Genomic DNA, 23,754 nt, shown 5'->3' with positions numbered 1-23,754 from the left:
AGCCTGACGTCACTGGCGGGCTGACCCACTCTACACATGATGGAGTGCAGTAGCACAAACAAGGAGTTGGAGTCACCTCCGATGGCAGCAGAAGCAGCAGACAGGTAACAGACAGGCCACGGACATAGACTAGGATTGGAAACATATTGGGATGTTCTGGGCTGGCACATGGAGGGTGAGGAGCTCCAGACTGGTACATAATGGGGAAATCTGGCCTGGCACATAAGAGGGAGATTTGGGTTGACACATACTCACGTATGGTCTTTGTGCTGGCACATACATACTTAAGTGAGAGCTCTGGGCTAGTATATAAAGACATAAGTAGAGGCAAGCTATTTCTTAGTTTTAGTATTTTTAGACTAAGCTTTTATCAGCAAAGAACTCTCTAATTGCTGGGAGGCAAACTATAAGAAAAATGTTGTGGCTCTCCATTCAGGTCTCATTGTCATAGTTACAATACTACAATATAGGAACAAGGGTGCAGGTGCACCATACACCATTAAAATTATTACAACTATAATATAATATTCGAGGTTCTTGGCATATATTGGCCAGTATATGAGCCTGCCCACCTACTTCACGGTGACCTCATCGGACAGGTCCCTAACACTATAGGGGTTCACCTCTGGAGATTTAGCACATCTACGATCAGGTCTAAATTAGGCCCCATGTGCAGTACAGGTGGGGCAGATATAACATGTGCAGAGTGAGTTAGATTTGGGTGAGTTGTGTTCAAACTGAAATCTAAATTGCAGTGTAAAATAAAGCAGGCAGTATTTACCCTGCACAGAAACAAAATAACCCACCCAAATCTAACTCTCTCTGCACGTTACATCTGCCCCACCTGCAATGCACATGGGGGGTCATTCAGATCTGATCGCTGCTGTGCATTTTCGCACAGCGGGCAATCAGATCCGAACTGCATATGCACCGCACTGCGCCAGCGCATTGCACGGCTCCAACGGGCATCAGCGCCCTGCGATGGGATTGTAAGAAAGAATGTGTGCTCTCATCTGCTCTCCCTGCCCCTGTGTGCTCCTTGCAGCTGGGAGCATAGTTGCCTACACTCCCTCATTCTGCAGGAGACTCCATGAAGTAGAAGCAATCTCCCTGACTCCCTGAATAGTCCAGCAATCTTCCTGATTGCACCTTTCCACCATTATGTAGCTGTTACATTCTTCGGGGGGTAAAAATCAGAGATACGTACATTTAAATTGGCTCATCAGTGCCATTTCCCTGCATTGGTTATAAGGCACAATGATCCCCAAGGTTACATGCATTTTAAATAAGGTTTCTCGTGGTCACTTACAGTATATGGAACCTCTTGTAAAGCACAATAGACAAATAAATCCTGCAAAATATCAGTGTCTTTTCTTCAACAAGTAGCTCTTACTAACTTTTGGGGGTCATTTACATTTGGATGTACTGTAAGTCATTTTCATGACACACCTCTCAGATGTAGCAATACACGTCCGTGCTGATAGATGTTACTTTCACAATCTCCCTGAAATGCTTTTTCAAAAGTAGGCAAGTATGGCTGGGAGTGTAACACATCCTCCCACAGAGGGACCGCCTTGTGAGGCTATTATCTCTGCCCCTGGGAGTCACCCTACATTTATCTATCCCCTCCCTACCGCTTTACATCTTTATATTCCCTCCTGGTCGGCCTGCGATTCCATTTCCCCTTCCTACCACTCTGCACCTCCCTATACCCTCCCTATCACCCTGTGGCTCTATATCCCCTTCCTACCACTCTGCACCTCCCTATACCCTCCCTATCACCCTGTGGCTCTATATCCCCTTCCTACCACTCTGCACCTCCCTATACCCTCCCTATTACCCTGTGGCTCTATATCCCCTTCCTACCACTCTGCACCTCCCTATACCCTCCCTATCACCCTGTGGCTCTATATCCCCTTCCTACCACTCTGCACCTCCCTATACCCTCCCTATCACCCTGTGGCTCTATATCCCCTTCCTACCACTCTGCACCTCCCTATACCCTCCCTATCACCCTGTGGCTCTATATCCCCTTCCTACCACTCTGCACCACCCTATACCCTCCCTATCACCCTGTGGCTCTATATCCCCTTCCTACCACTCTGCACCTCCCTATACCCTCCCTATCACCCTGTGGCTCTATAGTCCCTTCTTACCGCCCTGAGTTTCATATCCCCTACCTACCTTCCTGTGTCTCTCTATCTCCTCCAGCAGGTAATAACTACAGATAAAGCCACAATAAATAATGTTTTTTAAACATTTAAAAATCATAATTTGGTGACTCCGATCATTTACTTAGCAGTAATCACCAGGACGGACTCCTATTGGAGCCCCTGTCCCATCAACTAACGAATAGCCCAACCTTGTCGCAAATTGTGGCTATAAGTAATCTTTTTTTTGAAGGCAGACCGCAGATAAAAAAATATGCATCTTAATCTTTACTAAATAAACATAATAATAATAATAATAATACTACCACATTCACATTTCCCAGCAACATTGCACACCCTATTGGTTGGAAACAATACCCACCTTATTGTATAGCCAGGTTACACAACCCATGGCCCAGCTGAATTTAACATATGATTGCAGACATACATAGCATCATTGGCCCATCCAGGGGCGGACTGGGATCTAACACCTGCCCGGGAAATTTATGGAAGTAGCCATAATGTGGGCGGAGGGGGAGGGGGTCTGTCAAGAGGGCGGGGTCACTCCTCAGAGGTCTTGATTCTGAAACAGACACAGTTGGGGCCTCCTTTGCTTTATGACTTTATGCATATGCTGCTACAATGCCCTTTCCTGATGTACATCCGTACGTCTGAATATACAAGGACTGATATGCCCACTTTCAGTGTCTACTGACACTACCGTCATGCCTTTGATCTACTTCTATTTTATTGAGTTTTCAATCTACAAAGGAGGAGCACACACTACATACAGCATAGTACAGGGAGGGAGCACACACTACATACAGCATACCTCCCAACTTTCGGCTTAACGGAGGAGGGACCGAAAAGGGGGCAAGGCCTCGCCAAACGGGGCATTTTCCTGCCTTTTGGGGGCGTGCCCAGCGCTCCCCGAGCAGCTGGGCAGCCCCCGCTCCCCTCCTAGCACTGAATGCATGCAGTGCTCGTGCGCACAGCATGTTTTCAGTGATCACCGGCTGCTCTGCAGAGCAGAGCAGCGGGTGATCAAAGGCTCTACCAACTGCCCCCCCGCCCGCGGGACACTGCTGCCCTCGGGTGGGACAGCGGGACAGGGTCCGAAAAGCGGGACTGTCCCGCTGAAAGCGGGACAGTTGGGAGGTATGCATACAGCATAGTACAGGGGAGGGAGCACTCACTATATACAGCACAGTACTGGTAGGGGGAGCCCACACTACATACAGCACAGATCCAGGGAGAAGGAGCACACACTACATACAGCACAGTACAGGGAGGGAGCACTCACTACATACAGCACAGTACAGGGAGGGGGAGCCCACACTACATACAGCACAGATCCAGGGAGAAGGAGCACACACTACATGCAGCACAGTACAGGGAGGGAGCACACACTACATACAGCATAGTACAGGGAGGGGGAGCCCACACTACATACAGTACAGATCCAGGGAGAAGGAGCACACACTACATACAGCACAGTACAGGGAGAGAGCACACACTACATACAGCACAGTACAGGGAGGGAGCACACACTACATACAGCACAGTACAGGGAGGGAGCACACACTACATACAGCACAGTACAGGGAGGGGGAGCACACACTACATACAGCACAGATCCAGGGAGAAGGAGCACACACTACATACAGCACAGTACAGGGAGGGAGCACACACTACATACAGCACAGTACAGGGAGGGAGCACTGACTACATACAGCACAGTACAGGGAGGAGGAGCCCACACTACATACAGCACAGATCCAGGGAGGAGGAGCACACACTACATACAGCATAGTACAGGGAGGGAGCACACACTACATACAGTACAGGGAGGGAGCACACACTACATACAGCACAGTACAGGGAGGGAGCACACACTACATACAGCACAGTACAGGGAGGGAGCACTCACTACATACAGCACAGTACAGGGAGGGGGAGCCCACACTACATACAGCACAGATCCAGGGAGAAGGAGCACACACTACATACAGCACAGTACAGGGAGGGAGCACACACTACATACAGCACAGTACAGGGAGGGAGCACTGACTACATACAGCACAGTACAGGGAGGAGGAGCCCACACTACATACAGCACAGATCCAGGGAGGAGGAGCACACACTACATACAGCATAGTACAGGGAGGGAGCACACACTACATACAGTACAGGGAGGGAGCACACACTACATACAGCACAGTACAGGGAGGGAGCACACACTACATACAGCACAGTACAGGGAGGGAGCACACACTACATACAGCACAGTACAGGGAGGGAGCACTGACTACATACAGCACAGTACAGGGAGGAGGAGCCCACACTACATACAGCACAGATCCAGGGAGGAGGAGCACACACTACATACAGCATAGTACAGGGAGGGAGCACACACTACATACAGTACAGGGAGGGAGCACACACTACATACAGCACAGTACAGGGAGGGAGCACACACTACATACAGCACAGTACAGGGAGGGAGCACACACTACACACAGCACAGTACAGGGAGGAGGAGTACACACTACATACAGCACAGATCCAGGGAGGAGGAGCACACACTACATACAGCATAGTACAGGGAGGGAGCACACACTACATACAGTACAGGGAGGGAGCACACACTACATACAGCACAGTACAGGGAGGGAGCACACACTACATACAGCACAGTACAGGGAGGGAGCACACACTACATATAGCACAGTACAGGGAGGGAGCACTGACTACATACAGCACAGTACATGGAGGGAGCAAACACTACATACAGCACAGTACAGGGAGGGAGCACACACTACATACAGCACAGTACAGGGAGGGAGCACTGACTACATACAGCACAGTACAGGGAGGGAGCACACACTACATACAGCACAGTACATGGAGGGAGCACACACTACATACAGCACAGTACAGGGAGGGGGAGCCCACACTACATACAGCATACCTCCCAACTTTCGGCTTAACGGAGGAGGGACCGAAAAGGGGGTGTGGCCTCGTCCGTGATGGGCGTGATCTCGGTTGTGATGGGCGTGGCCTCGACAAACTGGGCATTTTCCTGCCTTTTGGGGGCGTGCCCAGCGCTCCCCGAGCAGCTGGGCAGCCCCCGCTCCCCTCCTAGCACTGAATGCATGCAGTGCTCGTGCGCACAGCATGTTTTCAGTGATCACCGGCTGCTCTGCAGAGCAGAGCAGCGGGTGATCAAAGGCTCTCCCAACTGCCCCCCCGCCCGCGGGACACTGCTGCCCTCGGGTGGGACAGCGGGACAGGGTCCGAATAGCGGGACTGTCCTGCTGAAAGCGGGACAGTTGGGAGGTATGCATACAGCATAGCACAGGGAGGGAGCACTCACTACATACAGCACGGGTGTGGTTCGTTTTATCGACAGTATCTAGGTCGACAATGTTTAGGTCGACCACTATAGGTCGACATGGATGGAAGGTCGACAGGGTTTCTAGGTCGACATGTGCTAGGTCGACAGGTCTAAAGGTCGACATGAGGAATTTTATTTTTTTTTGTGTCGCTTTCTTCGTAGAGTGACCGGGATCCCAAATTAGTGCACCGCGTCCCCTCGCATGGCTCGCTTCGCTCGCCATGCTTCGGGCATGGTGCCTTCGCTCAGCACACTTTACCGTTCCAATCGTAGTCCACGTGGATCGTTAAGTATGAAAAAATAAAAAAAAAAAAATGTGAAAAACTCATGTCGACCTTTGGACCTGTCGACCTAGCACATGTCGACCTAGAAACCCTGTCGACCTTCCATCCATGTCGACCTAGTGACTGTCGACCTATAGTGGTCGACCTAAACATTGTCGACCTAGACACTGTCGATCTTCAGACCGAATCCCATACAGCACAGTACAAGGAGGGGGAGCCCACACTACATAAAGCACAGATCCAGGGAGGGAGCACACACTACATACAGCACAGTACAGGGAGGGAGCACACACTACATACAGCATAGTCCTGGGAGGTAGCACTCACTACATACAGCACAGTACAGGGAGGGGGAGCCCACACTACATACAGCACAGATCCAGGGAGGAGGAGCACACACTACATGCAGCACAGTACAGGGAGGGAGCACACACTACATACAGCATAGTACAGGGAGGGAGCACTCACTACATACAGCACAGTACAGGGAGGGGGAGCCCACACTACATACAGCACAGATCCAGGGAGAAGGAGCACACACTACATTAGAGATGAGCGCCTGAAATTTTTCGGGTTTTGTGTTTTGGTTTTGGGTTCGGTTCCGCGGCCGTGTTTTGGGTTCGACCGCGTTTTGGCAAAACCTCACCGAATTTTTTTTGTCGGATTCGGGTGTGTTTTGGATTCGGGTGTTTTTTTCAAAAAACCCTAAAAAACAGCTTAAATCATAGAATTTGGGGGTCATTTTGATCCCATATTATTATTAACCTCAAAAACCATAATTTCCACTAATTTTCAGTCTATTCTGAATACCTCACACCTCACAATATTATTTTTAGTCCTAAAATTTGCACCGAGGTCGCTGGATGACTAAGCTAAGCGACCCTAGTGGCCGACACAAACACCTGGCCCATCTAGGAGTGGCACTGCAGTGTCACGCAGGATGTCCCTTCCAAAAAACCCTCCCCAAACAGCACATGACGCAAAGAAAAAAAGAGGCGCAATGAGGTAGCTGTGTGAGTAAGATTAGCGACCCTAGTGGCCGACACAAACACCGGGCCCATCTAGGAGTGGCACTGCAGTGTCACGCAGGATGTCCCTTCCAAAAAACCCTCCCCAAACAGCACATGACGCAAAGAAAAATAAAAGAAAAAAGAGGTGCAAGATGGAATTGTCCTTGGGCCCTCCCACCCACCCTTATGTTGTATAAACAGGACATGCACACTTTAACCAACCCATCATTTCAGTGACAGGGTCTGCCACACGACTGTGACTGATATGACGGGTTGGTTTGGACCCCCACCAAAAAAGAAGCAATTAATCTCTCCTTGCACAAACTGGCTCTACAGAGGCAAGATGTCCACCTCATCATCATCCTCCGATATATCACCGTGTACATCCCCCTCCTCACAGATTATCAATTCGTCCCCACTGGAATCCACCATCTCAGCTCCCTGTGTACTTTGTGGAGGCAATTGCTGCTGGTCAATGTCTCCGCGGAGGAATTGATTATAATTCATTTTAATGAACATCATCTTCTCCACATTTTCTGGATGTAACCTCGTACGCCGATTGCTGACAAGGTGAGCGGCGGCACTAAACACTCTTTCGGAGTACACACTTGTGGGAGGGCAACTTAGGTAGAATAAAGCCAGTTTATGCAAGGGCCTCCAAATTGCCTCTTTTTCCTGCCAGTATAAGTACGGACTGTGTGACGTGCCTACTTGGATGCGGTCACTCATATAATCCTCCACCATTCTTTCAATGTTGAGAGAATCATATGCAGTGACAGTAGACGACATGTCCGTAATCGTTGTCAGGTCCTTCAGTCCGGACCAGATGTCAGCATCAGCAGTCGCTCCAGACTGCCCTGCATCACCGCCAGTGGGTGGGCTCGGAATTCTGAGCCTTTTCCTCGCACCCCCAGTTGCGGGAGAATGTGAAGGAGGAGATGTTGACAGGTCGCGTTCCGCTTGACTTGACAATTTTCTCACGAGCAGGTCTTTGCACCCCAGCAGACTTGTGTCTGCCGGAAAGAGAGATCCAAGGTAGGTTTTAAATCTAGGATCGAGCACGGTGGCCAAAATGTAGTGCTCTGATTTCAACAGATTGACCACCCGTGAATCCTTGTTAAGCGAATTAAGGGCTGCATCCACAAGTCCCACATGCCTAGCGGAATCGCTCCCTTTTAGCTCCTTCTTCAATGCCTCCAGCTTCTTCTGCAAAAGCCTGATGAGGGGAATGACCTGACTCAGGCTGGCAGTGTCTGAACTGACTTCACGTGTGGCAAGTTCAAAGGGCATCAGAACCTTGCACAACGTTGAAATCATTCTCCACTGCACTTGAGACAGGTGCATTCCACCTCCTATATCGTGCTCAATTGTATAGGCTTGAATGGCCTTTTGCTGCTCCTCCAACCTCTGAAGCATATAGAGGGTTGAATTCCACCTCGTTACCACTTCTTGCTTCAGATGATGGCAGGGCAGGTTCAGTAGTTTTTGGTGGTGCTCCAGTCTTCTGTACGTGGTGCCTGTACGCCGAAAGTGTCCCGCAATTCTTCTGGCCACCGACAGCATCTCTTTCACGCCCCTGTCGTTTTTTAAAAAATTCTGCACCACCAAATTCAAGGTATGTGCAAAACATGGGACGTGCTGGAATTTGCCCATATTTAATGCACACACAATATTGCTGGCGTTGTCCGATGCCACAAATCCACAGGAGAGTCCAATTGGGGTAAGCCATTCTGCGATGATCTTCCTCAGTTGCCGTAAGAGGTTTTCAGCTGTGTGCGTATTCTGGAAAGCGGTGATACAAAGCGTAGCCTGCCTAGGAAAGAGTTGGCGTTTGCGAGATGCTGCTACTGGTGCCGCCGCTGCTGTTCTTGCGGCGGAAGTCCATACATCTACCCAGTGGGCTGTCACAGTCATATAGTCCTGACCCTGCCCTGCTCCACTTGTCCACATGTCCGTGGTTAAGTGGACATTGGGTACAACTGCATTTTTTAGGACACTGGTGAGTCTTTTTCTGACGTCCGTGTACATTCTCGGTATCGCCTGCCTACAGAAGTGGAACCTAGATGGTATTTGGTAACGGGGGCACACTGCCTCAATAAATTGTCTAGTTCCCTGTGAACTAACGGCGGATACCGGACGCACGTCTAACACCAACATAGTTGTCAAGGACTCAGTTATCCGCTTTGCAACAGGATGACTGCTGTGATATTTCATCTTCCTCGCAAAGGACTGTTGGACAGTCAATTGCTTACTGGAAGTAGTACAAGTGGGCTTACGACTTCCCCTCTGGGATGACCATCGACTCCCAGCAGCAACAACAGCAGCGCCAGCAGCAGTAGGCGTTACACGCAAGGATGCATCGGAGGAATCCCAGGCAGGAGAGGACTCGTCAGAATTGCCAGTGACATGGCCTGCAGGACTATTGGCATTCCTGGGGAAGGAGGAAATTGACACTGAGGGAGTTGGTGGGGTGGTTTGCGTGAGCTTGGTTACAAGAGGAAGGGATTTACTGGTCAGTGGACTGCTTCCGCTGTCGGCCCAAGTTTTTGAACTTGTCACTGACTTATTATGAATGCGCTGCAGGTGACGTATAAGGGAGGATGTTCCGAGGTGGTTAACGTCCTTACCCCTACTTATTACAGCTTGACAAAGGGAACACACGGCTTGACACCTGTTGTCCGCATTTCTGGTGAAATACTTCCACACCGAAGAGCTGATTTTTTTGGTATTTTCACCAGGCATGTCAACGGCCCTATTCCTCCCACGGACAACAGGTGTCTCCCCGGGTGCCTGACTTAAACAAACCACCTCACCATCAGAATCCTCCTGGTCAATTTCCTCCCCAGCGCCAGCAACACCCATATCCTCCTCATCCTGGTGTACTTCAACACTGACATCTTCAATCTGACTATCAGGAACTGGACTGCGGGTGCTCCTTCCAGCACTTGCAGGGGGCGTGCAAATGGTGGAAGGCGCATGCTCTTCACGTCCAGTGTTGGGAAGGTCAGGCATCGCAACCGACACAATTGGACTCTCCTTGTGGATTTGGGATTTCGAAGAACGCACAGTTCTTTGCGGTGCTACTGCTTTTGCCAGCTTGAGTCTTTTCATTTTTCTAGCGAGAGGCTGAGTGCCTCCATCCTCATGTGAAGCTGAACCACTAGCCATGAACATAGGCCAGGGCCTCAGCCGTTCCTTGCCACTCCGTGTGGTAAATGGCATATTGGCAAGTTTACGCTTCTCCTCCGACAATTTTATTTTAGGTTTTGGAGTCCTTTTTTTACTGATATTTGGTGTTTTGGATTTGACATGCTCTGTACTATGACATTGGGCATCGGCCTTGGCAGACGACGTTGCTGGCATTTCATCGTCTCGGCCATGACTAGTGGCAGCAGCTTCAGCACGAGGTGGAAGTGGATCTTGATCTTTCCCTAATTTTGGAACCTCAACATTTTTGTTCTCCATATTTTAATAGGCACAACTAAAAGGCACCTCAGGTAAACAATGGAGATGGATGGATACTAGTATACAATTATGGATGGACTGCCGAGTGCCGACACAGAGGTAGCTACAGCCGTGGACTACCGTACTGTACTGTGTCTGCTGCTAATATAGACTGGTTGATAAAGAGATGTAGTAGTAGTATGTATGTATAAAGAAGAAAGAAAAAAAAACCACGGGTAGGTGGTATACAATTATGGACGGACTGCCGAGTGCCGACACAGAGGTAGCTACAGCCGTGGACTACCGTACTGTACTGTGTCTGCTGCTAATATAGACTGGTTGATAAAGAGATGTAGTAGTAGTATGTATGTATAAAGAAGAAAGAAAAAAAAACCACGGGTAGGTGGTATACAATTATGGACGGACTGCCCAGTGCCGACACAGAGGTAGCTACAGCCGTGGACTACCGTACTGTACTGTGTCTGCTTCTAATATAGACTGGTTGATAAAGAGATGTAGTAGTAGTATGTATGTATAAAGAAGAAAGAAAAAAAAACCACGGGTAGGTGGTATACAATTATGGACGGACTGCCGAGTGCCGACACAGAGGTAGCTACAGCCGTGGACTACCGTACTGTACTGTGTCTGCTGCTAATATAGACTGGTTGATAAAGAGATGTAGTAGTAGTATGTATGTATAAAGAAGAAAGAAAAAAAAAACACGGGTAGGTGGTATACAATTATGGACGGACTGCCCAGTGCCGACACAGAGGTAGCTACAGCCGTGGACTACCGTACTGTACTGTGTCTGCTGCTAATATAGACTGGTTGATAAAGAGATGTAGTAGTAGTATGTATGTATAAAGAAGAAAGAAAAAAAAACCACGGGTAGGTGGTATACAAATATGGACGGACTGCCCAGTGCCGACACAGAGGTAGCTACAGCCGTGGACTACCGTACTGTACTGTGTCTGCTGCTAATATAGACTGGTTGATAAAGAGATGTAGTAGTAGTAGTATGTATGTATAAAGAAGAAAGAAAAAAAAACCACGGGTAGGTGGTATACAATTATGGACGGACTGCCCAGTGCCGACACAGAGGTAGCTACAGCCGTGGACTACCGTACTGTACTGTGTCTGCTGCTAATATAGACTGGTTGATAAAGAGATGTAGTAGTAGTATGTATGTATAAAGAAGAAAGAAAAAAAAACCACGGGTAGGTGGTATACAATTATGGACGGACTGCCCAGTGCCGACACAGAGGTAGCTACAGCCGTGGACTACCGTACTGTACTGTGTCTGCTGCTAATATAGACTGGTTGATAAAGAGATGTAGTAGTAGTAGTATGTATGTATAAAGAAGAAAGAAAAAAAAACCACGGGTAGGTGGTATACAATTATGGACGGACTGCCGAGTGCAGACACAGAGGTAGCTACAGCCGTGGACTACCGTACTGTACTGTGTCTGCTGCTAATATAGACTGGTTGATAAAGAGATGTAGTAGTAGTATGTATGTATAAAGAAGAAAGAAAAAAAAACCACGGGTAGGTGGTATACAATTATGGACGGACTGCCGAGTGCCGACACAGAGGTAGCTACAGCCGTGAACTACCGTACTGTGTCTGCTGCGACTGGATGATAAATAATGATATAAAAAATATATATATATCACTACTGCAGCCGGACAGGTATATATTATATAATGACGGACCTGCTGGACACTGTCTGTCAGCAGAATGAGTTTTTTATAGAATAAAAAAAAAAACACCACACAAGTGAAGTCACACGACGAGTGTTTAACTTTTTCAGGCAATCACAATATAGTATACTATACTACTAACTATACTGGTGGTCAGTGTGGTCAGGTCACTGGTCAGTCACACTGGCAGTGGCACTCCTGCAGCAAAAGTGTGCACTGTTTAATTTTAATAATAATATGTACTCCTGGCTCCTGCTATAACCTATAACTGGCACTGCAGTGCTCCCCAGTCTCCCCCACAATTATAAGATGTGTGAGCTGAGCACAGTCAGATATCTACATAGATGATGCAGCACACTGGGCTGAGCAGTGCACACAGATATGGTATGTGACTGAGTCACTGTGTATCGTTTTTATCAGGCAGAGAACGGATATATTAAATAAAACTGCACTGTCTGGTGGTCACTGTGGTCAGTCACTAGTAAACTCTGCACTCTCTACAGTTCTACAGTACTCCTAAGCTCCAGTAAATCAGGTCAATCTCTCTCTCTCTCTCTTCTAATCTAAATGGAGAGGACGCCAGCCACGTCCTCTCCCTATCAATCTCAATGCACGTGTGAAAATGGCGGCGACGCGCGGCTCCTTATATAGAATCCGAGTCTCGCGAGAATCCGACAGCGTCATGATGACGTTCGGGCGCGCTCGGGTTAACCGAGCAAGGCGGGAAGATCCGAGTCGCTCGGACCCGTGAAAAAAAACATGAAGTTCGTGCGGGTTCGGATTCAGAGAAACCGAACCCGCTCATCTCTACACTACATACAGTACAGGGAGGGAGCACACACTACATACATCACAGTACAGGGAGGGAGCACTCACTACATACAGCACAGTACAGGGAGGGGGAGCCCACACTACATACAGCACAGATTCAGGGAGGAGGAGCACACACTACATACAGCACAGTACAGGAAGGGAGCACACACTACATCATACCTCCCAACTTTGAATGTTCATAAATCGGGACACTCCGCGCGGCGTAGCCGTGCGCGTCCCGAAAAGTGGGCGCGGCCTCGTATGGGAGGGGCGTGGCTACAATCGAGTGGGCGTGACCACTCGCCGTGGGTCCGTTTTAGTCATTTTGGGGGCGTGCCCAGCGCTCCCTGAGCATCTGGGTAGCCCCCGGCTCACTCCCTGCACTGAACAGATACTGTGCGCGTGCGCACAGCATCTATTTAGAGATTACTCGCTGCTTTGCAGAGCAGAGCAGCGGGTGATCAAAGCCTCCCCAACTGCCCCCCCGCCCGCGGGACACTGTGACCTGCGGGAGGGACAGCGGGACAGTGTCTGAATAGCGGGACTGTCCCGCTGAAATCGGGACAGTTGTGAGGTATGCTACATACAGCACAGTACAGGGAGGGGGAGCCCACACTACATACAGCATACCTCCCAACTTTCGGCTTAACGGAGGAGGGACCGAAAAGGGGGCGTGACCTCGTCCGTGATGGGCGTGACCTCGTTTGTGATGGGCGTGGCCTCGCCAAACGGGACATTTTCCTGCCTTTTGGGCGCGTGCCCAGCGCTCCCCGAGCAGCTGGGCAGCCCCCGCTCCCCTCCTAGCACTGAATGCATGCAGTGCTCGTGCGCACAGCATGTTTTCAGTGATCACCGGCTGCTCTGCAGAGCAGAGCAGCGGGTGATCAAAGGCTCTCCCAACTGCCCCCCCGCCCGCGGGACACTGCTGCCCTCGGGTGGGACAGCGGGACAGGGTCCGAATAGCGGGACTGTCCTGCTGAAAGCGGGACAGTTGGGAGGTATGCATACAGCATAGCACAGGGAGGGAGCACTCACTACATACAGCACGGGTGTGGTTCGTTTTATCGACAGTATCTAGGTCGACAATGTTTAGGTCGACCACTATAGGTCGACATGGATGGAAGGTCGACAGGGTTTCTAGGTCGACATGTGCTAGGTCGACAGGTCTAAAGGTCGACATGAGGAATTTTTTTTTTTTGGTGTCGTTTTCTTCGTAGAGTGACCGGGATCCCAAATTAGTGCACCGCGTCCCCTCGCATGGCTCGCTTCGCTCGCCATGTTTCGGGCATGGTGCCTTCGCTCCGCTACCGCTTCGCTCGGCACACTTTACCGTTCCAATCGTAGTCCACGTGGATCGTTAAGTATGAAAAAATAAAAAAAAAAAGTGAAAAACTCATGTCGACCTTTAGACCTGTCGACCTAGCATATGTCGACCTAGAAACCCTGTCGACCTTCCATCCATGTCGACCTAGTGACTGTCGACCTATAGTGGTCGACCTAAACATTGTCGACCTAGACACTGTCGATCTTCAGACCGGATCCCATACAGCACAGTACAGGGAGGGGGAGCCCACACTGCATACAGCACAGATCCAGGGAGGGAGCACACACTACATACAGCACAGTACAGGGAGGGAGCACATACTACATACAGCATAGTACAGGGAGGGAGCACTCACTACATACAGCACAGTACAGGGAGGGGGAGCCCACACTACATACAGCACAGATCCAGGGAGGAGGAGCACACACTACACGCAGCACAGTACAGGGAGGGAGCACACACTACATACAGCATAGTACAGGGAGGGAGCACTCACTACATACAGCACAGTACATGGAGGGGGAGCCCACACTACATACAGCACAGATCCAGGGAGGAGGAGCACACACTACACGCAGCACAGTACAGGGAGGGAGCACACACTACATACAGCATAGTACAGGGAGGGAGCACTCACTACATACAGCACAGTACAGGGAGGGGGAGCCCACACTACATACAGCACAGATCCAGGGAGAAGGAGCACACACTACATACACAGGGCCGGTTCAAGGGCGCAGAGCGCCCCGGGCAGGAAAGGGGCGTGGCCTAATACAGGGGGCGTGGTGAGTCACGCCCCCTGTACATTGAAAGCGCCGCTTGAATGCTGAGCGGTGCGCGATGACGTCATCGCGCACCGCACAGCAAAAGGTCCTCTCCACGAAGAGAAACTAGACGCTATGAGTCTAGTTCCCTTCGTGGAGAGGACCTTTGCTGTGCGGTGCGCGATGACGTCATCGCGCACCGCTCAGCAGTTACTCTCCACGAAGGGAAACTAGACGCATAGCGTCTAGTTCCCTTCACAGGAGGCGCCGAGGACGGGGACGGCAGCGGGCAGCGGAGGCGGACGGGGGACACAGCGGGCAGCAGTGGCGGATCTTGCCACGGTGCGGCGCCCTCCGGATGGCGCCAGCGCCCTCCGGAAGGCGGCGCCCCGGGCAAAAGTCCTGCTTGCCCGTGGCAAGAACCGCCACTGTACATACAGTACAGGGAGGGAGCACACACTACATACATCACAGTACAGGGAGGGAGCACTCACTACATACAGCACTGTACATAGAGGGAGCACACACTACATACAGCACAGCACAGGGAGGGGGAGCCCACACTACATACAGCACAGATTCAGGGAGGAGCAGCACAGATTCAGGGAGGAGGAGCACACACTACATACAGCACAGTACAGGAAGGGAGCACACACTACATACAGCACAATACAGGGAGGGGGAGCACACACTACATATAGCACAGTACATGGAGGGAGCTCACACTACATACAGCGCAGTACGGGGGGTTGCACACACTACATACAGCACAGTACAGGGAGGGAGAGCACCCACTACATACAGCACAGTACAGGGAGGGTGCACACACTACATACAGCACAGTACAGGGAGGGAGAGCACACACTACATACAGTACAGTACAGGAAGGGGGAGCACACACTACATACAGCAGAGTCAGGGCCGGCTCTAGGCACGTTCGACTAGAGTGGCCGCGCGGGGCGCCACCCTTAATGGGCGCGGCGCGCTGGCGCCGCCATAGTCGTACCTGGAGCTGGCCCTGTACACTGCAGGCAGCTCTCCACGCCGTCCCCGGCCTTTCACTGTGTGTGCGCTGCGCTGCGAGGCGCCGGCGTCTGACGTCAGACGCCGGCGCCGCGCAGCGCGCATTGAGCGCTCAAGCGGCCGGGAACAGTCGGTGCCCTCAGGCTCAGACGGCAGCACTTCCCCTCCCAGCGCCGCCGCAGGTATTGTTGGGATCATCGGGCACTGTGTGGGTGCATATCTGTCCATGTGGGGTCATCTGCACTGTAGTGTCATCTGCACTGTGTGTGGGGGCATATCTGTCACTGTGGGGGCATATCTGTCACTGTGTGGGCATATCTGTCACTGTGGGGGCATATCTGTCACTGTGGGGGCATATCTGTCACTTTGGGGTCATCTGCACTGTGGGGTCATCTGCACTGTGGGGGCACTGGCACTGTGTGTGGGGCATATCTGTCACTGTGGGGTCATCTGCACTGTGGGGGCACTGGCACTGTGTGTGGGGGCATATCTGTCACTGTGGGGGCACTGGCACTGTGTGGGGGCACTGGCACTGTGTGGGGGCATATCTACACTGTGGGGGCACTGGCACTGTGGGGGCACTGGCACTGTGTGTGGGGGCATATCTGTCACTTTGGGGTCATCTGCACTGTGGGGTCATCTGCACTGTGGGGGCACTGGCACTGTGTGTGGGGCATATCTGTCACTGTGGGGTCATCTGCACTGTGGGGGCACTGGCACTGTGTGTGGGGGCATATCTGTCACTATGGGGGCACTGGCACTGTGTGGGGGCACTGGCACTGTGTGGGGGCATATCTGCACTGTGGGGGCACTGGCACTGTGTGTGGGGGCATATCTGTCACTGTGGGGGCACTGGCACTGTGTGGGGGCATATCTGCACTGTGGGGGCACTGGCACTGTGTGGGGGCATATCTGTCACTGTGGGGTCATATCTGCACTGTGGGGGCATTTATGTATCTTGCACTGTGGGGGCATTTATGTATCTGGCACTGTGGAGTCATTTATTTATCTGGCACTGTGGGGGAATATCTGCACTGTGGGGGCATATATTTATCTGGCACTGGGGGCATTTATGTATCTGGCACTGTGGGGGCATTTATGTATCTGGCACTGTGGAGTCATTTATGTATCTGGCACTGGGGGCATTTATGTATCTGGCACTGTGGGGGAATATCTGCACTGTGGGGGCATATATTTATCTGGCACTGGGGCATTTATGTATCTGGCACTGTGGGGGAATATCTGCATTGTGGGGGCATATATTTATCTGGCACTGGGGCATTTATGTATCTGGCACTGTGGGGGCATATATGTATCTGGCACTGTGGGGGCATATATTTATCTGGCACTGTGGGGGCATTTATTTATCTGGCACTGGGGGCATTTATGTATCTGGCACTGTGGGGGCATATTTGCAGTGTGGAGGCATATATTTATCTGGCACTGTGGGGGCATTTATATGTATCTGGCACTGTGGGGGCATTTATATGTATCTGGCACTGTGGGGGCATTTATATGTATCTGGCACTGTGGGGGCATTTATTTATCTGGCACTGGGGGCATTTATGTATCTGGCACTGTGGGGTAATATCTGCAGTGTGGGGGCATTTATGTATCGGGCACTGTGGGGGCATTTATTTATCTGGCACTGTGAGGGCATCTATGTATCTGGCACTGCTGGGGGGCATATCGGCACTGTGGGGGCATTTATTTATCTTGCACTGTGGGGCATTTATTTGGCACTGTGGGGCCATTTATGTATCTGGCACTGCTGGGGGGGCATGTCACGTGTATCTGGCACTGCTGGAGGGCATGCCACGTGTATCTGGCACTGCTGGGGGGCATGTCATGTGTAGCTGGCATGGCTGCGGGGCATGTCATGTGTAGCTGGCACTGCTGCGGGGCATGTCATGTGTAGCTGGCACTGCTGAGGGGCATATCATATCTATCTGGCACTGCACATTATGTGTATCTGCCAATATACTGGAGACATTGTGTGTAAGGAACACTACTGTGGCTGTTATGTCTAAGGCTGCTAATTGTGTGCGTAGAGGGGGTGTGAAAATATATTTATAGTGTGATAATATATGAGGCCACACCCACTTTTCCAGGAGGCCACACCTACTTTTCCTGGAGCGCGCCTTCGGCGCGCGCATAGGGGTGTTTTTTTTTTGTTGTTTTTTTTTGGGGGGGGGGTGCTTTTATATTTTCTCGCTCAGGGTGCTAGTAGGCCTGGAGCCGGCCCTGAGCAGAGTACAGGGAGGGAGCACACACTACATACAGCACGGTACAGGAAGGGGGAGCACACACTACATACAGCAGAGTACAGGGAGGGAGCACACACTACATACAGCACGGTACAGGGAGGGAGAGCACACACTACATACAGCACAGTACAAGGAGAGAGCACACACTACATACAGCACAGGGAGGGGGAGCACACACTACATACAGAAGTGTACAGGGAGGGAGCACACATTACATACAGTACAGGGAGGGAGCATACACTACATACAGCACAGTACAGAAAGGGAGCACGCACTACATACAGCACGGTACAGGGAGGGAGCACATACAAGTAGTGAAGCACAGACACAGAGGTCTAGCTCATCAGAATCTGTCTAAGTGGCCAATCCACCGCTGATTACATACATAGTCACCACATTATATACATAGCCACCACATCACACATATAGCACTGCATTGCATGTATAGCACCGCACTACACAAATAGCACCACATAACATGAATAGCACCACATTACACATATAGCACTGCACTACACATATAGCACCACATTATACAAATAGCACCACATTACATATGTAGCCACATTACATACGTAGCCACTGTATTACATACGTAGCCACCACATTACATACGTAGCCACCGCATTATATAAATAGGCCCATCATCATGGACAGACATTGGGCAGCTATATGGCTGAAGGACGTTGCATTAGAGATTGTCATCCTGAGAACAATGTACATCCTGCCCCTGTCCAGTCCCCAAACCATACACTGTGACCGGGGACGCCCTAACTCTTACGCCATCATGATAATGCAAATAATGTAATTAAAAATAATCTCTCTGCCGGGTCCACTTCAGTGCTCAGTCGCCGCTCTGGCCAGTTCAGTGAGAGTGCGGGAGCTGGGGTCATACGCGCACGCAGGTAGGGGGTTTCCGAGTACCTGGAAGCCCCCCCTGCCCGCTGATCACTCAGCGCAGCTGACCAATATACAGATATATTTTATTCTAAGATGAGGCGCTCAGGCAACAGTGTGCCTGTAATGCGGCAGCGCTCCTCCCTTATACTATCCTGCTGCCGTCATCAGCCGCGTCCCTCTGCAGCCTATCCTCCCGCCTGCCCCCGAGTCCCGCGTCAGTTCCTATCCTCTCCTCTTCTCTCTGCCCGCGCCTGTCCTTCATTGTCCACCCAGCCTAAGTCTTGCTGGGTTGCAGGAGCCCGCTATAGCCACTGCACAATATGGGTAGCCTTCTCCCGACCTCAGGTAACTGCACCTCACCTCATTCTGCCGCTGATGCTGACTTTCTCTCCCCCATGCCACTATCTCTCTATATATTTTACACCGAAGATGCCGGCACTCCGCCCCAATGTTAGACTTTCCAAGCAACAAATATATGTAGGCGACTTGCACCAAAAGATTAATCAAACTAAGCATTTGATGCAAAGATTAAGCGTTTGGTGCAAGTCGCCTAAATATATTCGTTTGGAAAGGCCTTCGCTATATACGGTACATATATATATTCTCACCTGCTGCTTTATAATTTTACTATATATATATAACCCCCCACTAAAAATCCTGCGTTTGCCCCTGGCTGGGGTGGCAGCGGGTGTAGTGAACCCGGCTCCGACCATCGCTATACTGCTGCTCATGGGCCGGGGTCGTTGAAGAGACCTTTGGCTGGGGTCAGGGAGAGGATGCTGCTGGGCTGGTTAACCTTCTCCAGGTCCCCCACTGGTAGAACACTTTTCACTGCTTGCGGCACCTGGAAGTCCTTTCTAGCCTAACTTCCGGATTGCGTTCCACTGAACCATAAGTATTGGAAGCAGTGTGAGTCAGCCCAGCCTGAGTGTGAATCAGCCTGGCTGAGGGGGATATGGGACCGGCCCATCGGAATCTTTCATGGTGTCCTGGTGGGCCAATCCGCCCCTGGGCCCATCACCTTAAACACCCCATTGTCCAGTGATTTGAAAACTACACGTGGTTATTCAGCCACACTGCACATCCTATAATACAACTAAACCATACACACACCAATACCCAGTCATATTGCACACTTCACTGTCCAGACACATTGCACCGTTCCAAATAATTTTTGGTATACATGCTTGGGAAGAAGCCTCTAATAAGTGACCCAGAAATGATGCTGATCTGGGAAAGAATACATTCTACAGGTGTGTTGGAGCAGGAAACATCAGCAATTACATAATGGCATGTACTCTACAGCATATCCTCTGTGGTAAAAACAAAATCCATATATAGCATACAGAGGATGAGCAACCCAGATTAAGGCTAGCCAGGTACCAGTACAATCAGTGAAATGAGCACTGTGACTGAGAATGTTGTGTGAAATGTCAGTAACTTCCTCATGACAAGAACTGACCTGGCCCACAAGGAACCTAAGTTGTCTTGTGAACAATCTGGCCCCTTCCTCTTGTAACCTTCCCACAGATCAGCAACCTGCAAGTTTCTTTTGTGGGGTCCTTTATATGACATTCATTAAGTAAATGAATCAATATATATCACTGCACTGGGACTCTACAATGTCTTGTTTGACAATGGTTTTATTACACTTTCAATTAAATCTCTACAGTAGCTACAAGTACAGTGCAAGTGATCTATGAATTCTTAAGACATTTGATTGGATTTGGTTTGGTTATAGTAAAGCTGTCCATACACCTAAAGATTTTTTGTCAGATCTGGCTGGTTAAAACTATAATCTGGTAATGGATGGGAGCAAATGACAGTTGACCATTTGCTCCGAAATGCCAGAAAACTTACCATAATGGTCATTCAGACAAATTGGTTAAAGCAAATGGATTTAACCAGTTTGTCTGATTGACCATTTCTGTTTGTTTAGTTATAGTTTGGGGTAGGTCCAGGCTTAAATCAGGTTTTGTCACATAATTTGCTTGAAGACACTTCCCACTAGTGTTCTTTGTACTGTATTTCCACAGAATATATAGATACTGTATCTTTTTATGATCTCTACTATCTAGAAGTCTAAAGGGTCAGCCGTATCTCCTCGTGCAGCCCCAATAATGTTCGCTTACAAAATATTCTTCATACACATCCTCTCATCTTATTATAGATAGGTGTCACTATAGCGAATTGCTAATTTACAGGCTCCATATATGCAATTTAGGTTAAGATAAATCAGGACACCAATGGGTCCATCTGCAGTTTAGAACACTGACCATTAGGTACAGTATGTTTTATTTTTTATAATAAGTTTTTGACCTTTAGCACCCGTATTTTCCTATATATGTACAGTATGTAGCAGTACAGTCAGTATGTATATATTGAAATCATCACACTTAATTGTAAGATATATAAAAGTTATTGTAACACTAAAATGTTCCTGAAATTAATATTAAGATTAAAAAGGTTTTAAATAATGTACTTTTTGTTCTTCTAGGTGAACCTATTATAGGAAATTACATTTTATCTAGTGGTGTATTTAGTAATACTTATTTTTAGATTAAGTGCACAAAACAAGATACCGAAGACTTCTTAATGATTTTTCAAATTAGCATAATAATACAGGAAAAAAATCCAGGATGTTAAATACAGTACCCTCTGACATAATAAATATAATGTTAAACTTAATAGGTTCATAAGCGGACAGGTTAATGGGGGATTTCATGAAAGTTGCGGGGGAGACTGCAAAACACATCAAGCATTGAACAAATTCTTTGATAGTGATTCTTTATCTATACATCACACCTCAAGGCTTACTTAAGATGTACAGATAAGTAGTTTTTAATGCACATGTTTTTACACGGTAATATAAAAAATTGCATTTTTTTATAAAAATAAATAAGACCAAAAAAAATGTAAAAACAGAGAGAAAGAGTTCAATTGATCTGAAGAATTCTTCTGTTCCACGTGTGTATATCCAGCTGTCATCTTCCCCAGTAGAAAGGCTTCTGTGACACCTGCGGGTTTATTGCCTAAAGTGTGGGGTTACAGAAGTGGAGCTGTTGCCCCTAGCAACCAATCAGATTCTAGTAATTACCTTCTATAAGGCGCTACATAAATAGGTAGAGTCTGATTGGTTGCTATGGGCAACATCTCCATTCCTATAAAGCCATCCTTTAGTAAATATACTGTACCTCAGGCAAAACTGCTTCTCAACAGCACTCTCGTGTACATAAGTATATGTACACTGCAATCGCTTCATCTTATTACATGCAAAACCTTGGCAGATATCAAAGATACTTAACTGCTATATAGTGTATTGTGAATGTACACTGACGACTTTAAACACTTCATTATAGAGTTGTTGCAGTACAAGAATAAGACTGATGTGACTTCTGTTTGTCATGCTGACTACAGTCTTGCACTTACAGTACTGTGTGTCAGGGAAAGCACCGCTGTCATATTAGTACAGTATAGTATGTCAATGGAAGCAAATCCCTGCCTAAACGATAAAACAAAGTGGAGTGCAGTATGCCCAGTGCATTAGCCCAGCCTAGACACTGTGTAATAGTATTGGATCTATATTTACCTCTAGATTAATTTACCTAACGACCTAAATGTATGATGACAGCATTAAACTACTGAATAAAACAGCCCGGACACTTGCAGGTACTGGAACAGACTGGGATAGGTTAGTGACAACCTACTTACCTGCCAGGGCAGCCCCACAGGTAGTGATGAACACAGCAACGATTACCCCTACAGAGGGCATCCCGTTCCTCAGCACCAGCACTCCAATGAAGAGTGTCACCAAGGGCAGGCATCGCTTGAACACCACGTACATGGGCAGACTGAGTCCCCGCAGGGACCACAGAGTCAGACTGGACTGCAGAGTGGAGAGTATGGTCACTCCTGCGAACGTCCGAGCAAGTTGGAAGCCATATGGAGGGACTGATATCTTCCCACAGCGCCTGAGCACCTCTAGAGTCAGTGCCGCAGTAGAGCTGGTGGTACACTGTACTAAGGTGAGGAAGGAGAACTGATAGCGGCTTATCAGAAACTTCAGCAGGATGTTGAGGGAGCCAGAGAACACCCCATGCGCTATGGCCACAGAGATCCCCAGCATGCGGCCCCGGCAGATTTGCATCCTGACGGCGCTGTACTCAGGCACCCAGAGAAGAGCTGGAGGGGAATCCCCTGATGCCTTACAGCCTGCTTCCCACTCGGTGCATTAACTCTACCCAGTGACTTCCTTCCTTGCTATTGCCTGCTCAGCCTGTGCACAGCAGCAGCAAGAGCAGCAGCACCGCCACCACTACCCTATTGGCGAAGCTGAGTGGGAAGAAAAGAAGAGGAGGGTAAAAAAAAGTAACTCCCTGGGTGAAAATGATCAATAGGGAAACAAAACTGTTCTGTATATAGGATAAGTCTCTGGGGAACTTCACCTCCTCCCCCACCCAGGAATCAGTCACTGACGCATTTACACAAGGGTACATGTGCAGACGCCATTTACTTCATTATATGTGAGTAGCCCTTATTGCATCTGAGGACTTCCATCCACATTGAGCAGTTGCAGTACAGTACATACTTGGGGAAATATTACCCTGCTATATGATGTCACATTTACATACTGTACCAAAAACTTAGGGTTTCGGGAATATAAACATGTTTAATGTT

At 49.2% G+C, this 23,754-nt stretch overlaps 1 protein-coding gene across 1 annotated transcript in view; it reads right to left on the bottom strand.

Moving 5' to 3' along the window:
- The window catches only part of SLC35D3 (solute carrier family 35 member D3), a 47,622-nt gene extending 24,116 nt beyond the window's left edge, over window positions 1-23,506 (bottom strand). The window contains exon 1 of the mRNA XM_063919726.1: window positions 22,789-23,506. Coding sequence (XP_063775796.1) covers window positions 22,789-23,224 — 436 coding nt within the window. The 5' untranslated portion in view covers window positions 23,225-23,506. The remainder of the gene's footprint in view (window positions 1-22,788) is intronic.
- Between the last annotated feature and the right edge of the window lie 248 nt (window positions 23,507-23,754).

Source organism: Pseudophryne corroboree, chromosome 4, assembly GCF_028390025.1.
Source record: "Pseudophryne corroboree isolate aPseCor3 chromosome 4, aPseCor3.hap2, whole genome shotgun sequence".
Classification (NCBI taxonomy): domain Eukaryota; kingdom Metazoa; phylum Chordata; class Amphibia; order Anura; family Myobatrachidae; genus Pseudophryne; species Pseudophryne corroboree.
The sequence above is the reverse complement of the archived record's forward strand: the minus strand, read 5'-3'. Positions and strand labels throughout refer to the sequence as shown.